Below are 8,740 nucleotides of genomic sequence, written 5' to 3'. Positions count from 1 at the left end.
ATTTACATACGTAAAGCAGTACCTAGCAGTCACTTAACGTCAACGTGGATGAATACATAATTATGTATAACATATATTACATAAAAAATAGTTTTTAACGTTTACTACTATATGAGGGGTATAAAATCAAAGGCAGCTAAATCCACTTTTTGTAATTTTTGAGTTGTGAATGTCATTGTATGCGTCTAACAAATTGCTACTAGTTTCGACAATCTTTATGTATCAAAGGCAGCTAAATCGCTCACAAATCTCATTGGAAAAATCCATTTAATAACAAAGGTAGCTAAATCCAGGTTAGTGAGAATCAAACACAGCTAAAGTTGCAAACGACCAATAAGAGAGCTTCATTGTCCTTCATTCAAAATGGCCGTCCGCATACTGTCGAGCTCGAACGTGTCTTATTAAATTAATTCAAATTCATTGTTATTTTGGAAGCTTGAATAGAAAAACGTAGTGGAACACTTAATTAAAGGTATAATGGAGGTGCCTGTAACAGAAGCGTTACCGGGGAAGTCCAGAAAACGTCCAAAATTACCAGAGAAATGGAAAGCAAATTTGGCAAAAAAAGAGAGGTTAGTACTCGCTAGTGATGTGCTTCAATATTTTTGTTGTCGACATTTTGGAAGATAGTATTACCCGTTTGGTGAAGTTAAGTATTTTAAAAACCTATTTAGAGCTAAAAAATTCCACCCATGCCCAAGTTAAGTATGTAAGCTAGTAAAATCGAACGAGCAAAATTAAAGTAGATCCATACAATATTACCTCGTACTGCAAAAAACTATATAAAAACTTAAACTTTATAAAAATTTATGAGTAGGTACCTACCGATTATATAAAAAAATATCTGAGTATATACTATGTTATTCTGTAATTCATTATTTTTTCGACATGTAATTTCACTAACATCAAGAAATTAATCGAATCTAATCAATATTTAGCTACATTACTGGACCATTGGGTAGCCCAGAGTGGCCAGAGTATATCTGAATTATATTACCTATAGTGTTGACTCAAAGTATTTTTTACAGGTACTCATCGCACAGTTTACCGGAACCGATTACCTGTAATCACGACACAAAAACTTACCAGTGTAAGAAATTAAAAGTACGAGATCTACAAAAATTCCATGACAGGTTCTACGCAACACCATTGAAAGCTAAACAGGATGCATTAATACTAAAATGCTGTACTATAAAAAAAACATGTCGCAGGCGGCCTACAAAAAATGTCAGGAAATGCAGAGAATATACCATAAAGTATGCTATATATGCCCAAAAAAAAATTGTGCCAGTATGCCAACAAGTGTTTTTGAATACACTTGGAATAAAAAAATATCGTGTGCAGTTTGTGATGCAGAATTTCTTTACCACAGGAAAACTTCCTGACGAAAAAAGGGGTGGCGACCGTAAGACCCAGAAGTATGCCGCTAAAAGACAATCTGTCCGTGAATTTATAAAATCGTTGAAATGTGTCGAATCACATTATTGCCGAAGTTCAACGCAACAGCGTAAATATCTCCCAAGCGAGCTCAACATCAATAAATTGTATAAGTTATACAAGTCTCAAAACCCTGACAGTACTGTGAAATCTTCGTACTTCAGGTTTATCTTTAACGCAGATTTTAACCTGAGTTTCGGAACACCGAGAACCGATGTCTGTTCGAAATGTATTGAATTGAGTGAAAAAATTAAAACTGAAAATGATCAATCGGTAAAAGTTAACCTGATGACAGAAAAAAGAATACACAGACTTAAGGCACGCGCATTCTTTAACATGCTCAGAGAGAAAAAGGAAGGAATGGCAACGTTTTCTTTTGATTGCCAAAAGAACTTAGTTCTGCCTAAACTGCCGGATCAAAGTTGTTACTATAGCAGACAACTTTACCTGTATAACTTTGCAATGATTCGAGGATCTTCCAAAGATCCGTTAAATAAAGATACGTCGTTTGCCTATACATGGACCGAGAATGAATTTGCTAAAAGTGCAAATGAAATAGCTTCCGCCGTTTACGACCGATTAAATAAAAGCGACTTCACAAACGTCAGTCACATCCGTCTGATAGCAGATGGATGTGGAGGTCAGAATAAAAATAGCTCAATGCTAGCTATGTGCTGTCGATGGCTATTGGATAACAAATCTATTAACAAAATTGAGCTGGTATTTCCAGTTACCGGTCATTCATACATGCCTGCCGATAGAGTTTTTGGGAACATCGAAAAAGAAATACGGAAAAAAGAAGTTATCACATCGCCTTCGGAGTACATTGACATTATTGGCAAATACGCCACCATTACGGAACTGACAAGCGTACCCATTTACGACTGGAAAACATGCGTACTGCAAGTTTTGAAAACAACTGCTCAGTTTCATTTCAAAATATCGCAGTGCAAACGATTCATCTTAAAGAGGTCTAAAACCCGAGAAAATGTGTTGGTGCGTGGGGAAGTTTTCTATAACTCCGATACTGGAGTATCAAAGACCATCTGCAAAGCTGGCAAAACAACCGAGATGATAAAACCATCTATTATTACGAAAGGCGTGGTGGTGAAAAGCCTTAAATTACGAGATGTTAAGCAGCTATTAACAAAGCATTATGGCGAAAATTGGGCAGAACTGCAACAATTGCAGTTCTACACAAACGTGTTGAGTGTTCAAATCGATGAAGATGAAGAACCCACCGAAGAAATTGATTGTGAGATGGGCTCTCAAGACGAAGAGTGTGGTATACGGGTGTAAGTTAAAGATAAGGCAAAACTTTACTGAAACAAATTTTTTCATGAATAAAAAATTGTAATTTCATAATTAAAATGTGTTTGTTTATTGTTTTACTTCGCTTTAATGTCATAAACACCTTTTATTTCTTATAATAATACAACGACTTATTAGAATTAGTGATATAATTAAACATATAAATAAACTTATTTTATCTTTTGGTGTGTTTAATACATCACTATTTTTGTCACGTGACTGGATTATTATTAGAAACAAACCCAGCCATATCCACTTATGTCATAATCAAACTTAGCTATATCCAAAAGTTGGTAACAAATACAGCTAACTCCATTTTAATTTATTCAACAGAAAAATAACCCGTAGCTGTGGTCTTTCAGTGTGCTATTCATCAAGTTCTAATTTCCCCACTACTTATTATGAGTTTTGTTCATACAATGTTGCCAGTTTGTGGTAAAAATAAAGCTTTTTTTTTTGTTTGTGAAAAATTATCGGAAATGGATTTAGCTGCCTTTGATTTTATACCCCTCATATAATTAAAGTAGGTAGGTACCTATATAATTATCGTGATAGTTGAAAGGTCGTTTTGATTAACCCTACTATTATTATAAATCTGTAAGTTTTTGAGAATGTATATATGTATGTAAGTGTGTTACTCATTCACGCAGAAATCCCTGGACCGGTTTTAATGAAACTTGGTACGTAGGTACCTAGAAATCTAGAATAACACATAGACTACTTTTTATCCCGACATTTCCACGGGATCGGAAATTACGCGGGTGAAGCCGCGTGATGCAACTAATGTGTTAATAAAATGTTACAGCTAACACACGATTAGCATTACCAGTTACGTAGCAAGTTGAATGACAGATCAGACAATACTATCGATTCTATTCTACAATAACTGCTTTCACTGGTTGAGCTATCAAAGGAAATAAATTAACATCAATTTTTAAAATGTTTTTAGCATTAATGATAGTCAAACATTATACATTTGATTTTAACGTTATGAACATCTTTCCATCTTTAATCTCACCATCTTTAACTCTTATATAATTATTATCGTAAGTTCTAAAGCTATAGTTATACCTATAATGAATTCTCACACTTCCACAGGTCGGCAGTCAGAGAGCCGCTTATATTTAAGTTTGTATAATGTAGCTACATCTTTTTTTAAAATAAATGTTAAAGGCAAATAATTGACAAATAAAATAAACTTAATTTATAAAAATGAATTTAATTTTATCGGTCATTGTTAAGATACATAATTGTAAGCAGTTTATAAATAGGTACCTAAGGATTTACTTGTAAATAATTCACTTAAACATAATAAAATGGTGATTAAATGTAATTAAGCCATCTTTCGGAAATATAATCACGTGTTTTATATTAAGAGAATCCATAATATTTTTTGCTTTCTTCGTTATATATGAGTTCTAAAATTATAAACTATTATAATGGATTAATATCAATAAATTGTCAATATCAAGATTCATTCTTCTGAGAGAATATTGCAATAAATACACAGTAAAATAAATTAACTTTTCACGGTAAATCAACGCGGATGTGATGTTTTTTTTTTTTGGAATGTGGTAGCATTCACATATTTGCTATTTTTAATAACGTATATTTTTATACGTAGGTGGGTAGGTGCATTCGTATTTTTAAATTTATCACAAATATCTTGATTATCGATCTTTACTCGTCTTTTTTTTTTAAATAAATAACTATTAGTGCTTATAGCAAATTTACTTATAACTTTGTTATATTCCTAATTATCACTTTAAGTCTTGTGAGCATTTTCAGAGGAAACTGGTGACCTTGTTGCTTTTTGTGTAATGAATACTATAAACCAATAGTAAAAGCTATCAATTAATTATGGTATTTAAACTAAAACGTAGATTTTTTTATTAGCGAATTTTTAAGTATTTATTTTGATATAAAAAATAACGTCAAAAATTTGTATCCTCATTATAAAAAAAGTTGCTAATTTTATATTGAAACTAGTTTTACCCTGCGCGCGTTGCTACGTTTTTTTTTTTTGTTTTTAATTTTTTTCTTTTGGTCGTACCAACTCAGAAACCTTTGTCATACACAACACTTTGTGATGCAAATGCATAGTTTACGATTCTATAAAGGACATACAGACAAACATTCATTTATAATCTATACTCTTTTTTATTAAATCTATACTTTTGGATAAAAATGCTTATTTATTGAATTTGTCAAACTAGCCTGGGTCATAGTTGAACATAAATATTTTTTATCGATTTCGTATAATAATATATTTCGCCATCGGTTAGCTATGTCTGTTCTATGTGTTAGATGTCGTAATACTTGAAAATATGTAGATATATTTAATTATTCAAATAAACATGATAGAAATGCTAAGGGCTTTCACCAGTTGTCGAAAACGCTATTTGACGGATGATGATATCCAACAGATAAAAGTTTTTGACGTACCTATTATTAAACATTTTTGAATATCATATCAAAAATCCGACACGGTCAGTCGGAGACGCGGGTTCGAACCCCGCTGGAGCGGTCAATTTTTGATATGATATTCAAAAATGTTTAGAATTCCTAATGTGGGTAACACAAAAATAAAAATCTTAGGTACCTATTATTATTTTTTTTACAATGTATTTATGAGATATTTATTTTGAAATTTCTATTTGAAAAAATTACAACTTTTTAAACATTAATACTTGTTTTATATTCAGTTACACAGCTGGAGCGTTGTAATTAATTATCTTTTTCGGTTACGTTAACAAACAATTACAAAATATTCTTCATATTCTATGAATTGTGCAAATATTTTGACGAGTATTCTGGTGAAGTGGTTTGAGTATTCTCGTAAACACCAACGTTGGTGGGTTTCATTCCCACTCAGAGTAGATTTGTATTTTGACAAATATTTGTTTCTGGTTTTGAAGTACACAAACGTTATGGATCCATATGGATTCTCAACGTGCCATTTGAAGGGTATATAAAGCTGCTAGCTATTAGAAAAAGGCCTTTGTCAAGCATTAGGAGTCACGCCCGGCTGGGTTTAGAGCAATCATTGTAAATCAATCTACTGTTCCACTATATCGATTATCACCATCTCTGAAAAAATATTGTGTAGTTTTCCCAAGTCTTTCTGCTAACTAAATGCGCCTAGACTAAAATTAATGAAAACATTCATATAATTTCAATCTTGATATTATTTCAAATTGTTTCTGACATGTTCTTCAGAAAACATATAGAAAACTCGATTCTTGACAGGACTCTATATTCGTCATTTGAGAAGTACAGACGTGTTATAAACTAATATTTAAAAAAAAATTTAATATAATAATAAATCATGAAGCATATTAAGTATCCTAAGATTTAAATAAAGTGTACTATTTCATCAACTTGGTTGGTACGAGCATCTCGCTTCACTTCGGATAAAAGAAATAGTAGCATTATTCATTCTTCTCGCACATATCATTGATGAATTGATATGCTTAGCTCGCCACAAAGTACAAAAAACCTACACCTCTATGGTCTATATAGACCAGTGTGCCAGATTTGTTAATTATAACATTCGGAATTACCTTATATTTTAATAATGATTTAGAAAGTCCAATAACACAACAAAAAAAAAATTGCTTTATTGTATTATTTTGTTTAAAATATCTGAACTGGAAAATAAACTTGAATAAAAAACTGAACTTGAGACTATCCCCATAAAACCGTTTCCCACTGCCTGTTTTTTTTTTTTTTTCGAAATGACAGTTGCTGTTGGCCCTACTGGCCTTTACAGCGTCACCGGTGAGAGGGGCCGGGCACTTAGGCAAACCGGCCGCGAAGGAAGATGTGGGCCCTTTTCGGCGGGCACGGGTGACGTTCGTCCTAAGGGTGTCTCCTAGCGAGATCGCACCTCGGCTTATAACGTCGTCGGGATGGTACCCACTGCCTGATATACCTAGTGCTAATATACCGATCAGCGCGCTGAGCAAAACCTTTCCCACAAGATTGCTAGCATGTGAAATCTAGCCTACCATAATATTCCGTATTGTGTCAGTCAATGGTTTTGTAACAAAGAGTTTCGACTAACATCTTAAGAAAATTTCTCTTGACTGATCAATGATCGTGTTCAAAAGACAGATTTTCCTAAAATGGCTCACATTGTGAGGCAGTTCATCATCAGCCTTGAGCCTTAAATCAATCTGCTACAGGAGTTTTAGAAGTAAAACACACTTGAATTGGGGATTAAGCTTGTAAATGCGTGATGAGAGCGTTATGATAAGTGTGATCGGGCGAGGTGATAGGAAGTTGAGAGGGATATATAAGTCAGTGAAGATAGCAAGTTTTACTTCACTCGTCTGGTTTAAACCACACTCACTTTTTTATACGATCATTTTGTTTGCATTTTTATAAACAAATCTATTTAAAAATTCAGTAAAAGCTAAATGAAAAAAAAAAAAAAAATATCAAGTCAGTAAGTTGTTGAACTGACTTCTATGCACTATGTCATTTCTAAATACATTGCTTGTCGCTGCATCACATGTCTTCGTCATGTAAGGGTAGGTTTAAATTTTTTTAACAGTTTATTTTGTGATGTCAATTATTATATGTATATAAAATAAAAAATAATAAAGTGTATAATTTTTTTTTTAGAAATCAGGACATAGACGAATAACTATTTTCTAAAGTCTATATGATATTATAAGATAGTGAATAATGAAAAATCGCAAGTGAGTTTTAATTTCTTTTGAGAATTCTTAATCATAGAAAAGATTGAAATTTAGTAAAATGTAAATTATTATGACATTATCGCATGGTACAAACACTAATAAATACATAAATCGGTTACAAACACTATTATTTCTAATCATAATATTGTTGATAAATTTGTTTTGAGTTTTTAACCAAATTCAAAAAAGGGGGTGATTCTCAATTCAACTGTATTTTTTATGTGTGATACCTCATAACTACACTGGGTGTGCCGATTTTAGTAATTATTCAATTGAAAAATGGGTTTAGTCTTATGTTATTTAAATTCAATCCATGGATTCAATCTCGATTTGACGCTAATAATGCCTATATAATTGAATATTTTTCAACTACCTTCTTTCTATTACTTGTCAATGTAAATAAAAGTTGTATTTTTCGTTTCCGAAATAATACAATTATGTATCCTCCATGTTCGAAGCAATAACTTGTAATGTAATTGTGTTTGTTCGCAAACGATAAAAACTAACATGAATTAGATATATCGATAAGTAATACAACCTAAGTAGACGAAAAAAATTAACAAACGCACTAGTCGTCACTACGATTTTCGAGGGTTTTCCTCGATTTCTCTGGGATTCCATCATCAGATCCTGGTTTCATTATCATGGTACCACACTTAGAATATCTCCCGACAAAGTTATCCTCGATTATATATATATTTTGAAGTCGGTTAAAAATAGAATATAGCACGCAAGCGTATATCGCGCATTGAGTATTTACCCTGTATGTATTACATAATTTGTCACTTTCAGCGTTTAGTATGATCTTTTTACTTTACTGGTTTGCTTTTAGTATATTTTTTTCTAGTACTACCTACATTTTATGTCATAATGGTAACGTAGGTACGTGCATTTATAAAATGTTGATTTATGATCTATTTTCTCAAACGAGTGAATATTTTTCTTAGTAAATACTTAAATAATATTATAATATATATATCTAAAAATACCTACTATAATAGTATACTATAGGTAGTATTATAATCAATATACCAACGTATATTGTACCTGATGTGATGTAACTACCTATTAACAAAAAATAGATAGATAGTCACTATAGTACTACTATGTTATTTTATAATTCACTAGCTGTGCCCGCGACTTCATACGAGTGGAATTTGACAAATAAGTTATTTTTCAGTTCGCAGAATTATAAAATAAATAAATTTCTAAAATAAAAGTAGCCTAAGTTGCTCCTTATTTTATTAGCTATCTGCCAGTGAAAGTCTTGTCAAAATCGTTACAGC

At 32.0% G+C, this 8,740-nt stretch overlaps 1 protein-coding gene across 1 annotated transcript; it reads left to right on the top strand.

Annotated features, from left to right (window-relative positions):
* Positions 1–332: 332 nt before the first annotated feature.
* LOC123660994 lies at positions 333–2,808 on the top strand. The gene is made up of 2 exons (XM_045596012.1): positions 333–572; positions 1,029–2,808. Exons 1-2 carry the CDS (start codon positions 478–480, stop codon positions 2,734–2,736), a joined length of 1,803 nt encoding a protein of 600 aa, XP_045451968.1. The 5' UTR covers positions 333–477; the 3' UTR covers positions 2,737–2,808.
* Positions 2,809–8,740: the final 5,932 nt, after the last annotated feature.

Source organism: Melitaea cinxia, chromosome 2 (genome assembly GCF_905220565.1).
Source record: "Melitaea cinxia chromosome 2, ilMelCinx1.1, whole genome shotgun sequence".
Lineage (NCBI taxonomy): Eukaryota > Metazoa > Arthropoda > Insecta > Lepidoptera > Nymphalidae > Melitaea > Melitaea cinxia.
Note: the sequence above shows the minus strand (reverse complement) of the source record. Positions and strands in the feature narration are given on the sequence as shown.

Excerpts from the sequence above, each read along its gene's own strand:
- LOC123660994 (XM_045596012.1), top strand. The coding sequence starts at position 478 with ATGGAGGTGCCTGTAACAGAAGCGTTACCGGGGAAGTCCAGAAAACGT. Across the intron at positions 573-1,028 it reads AATTTGGCAAAAAAAGAGAG|GTACTCATCGCACAGTTTAC; the intron begins GTTAGTACTCGC and ends TATTTTTTACAG.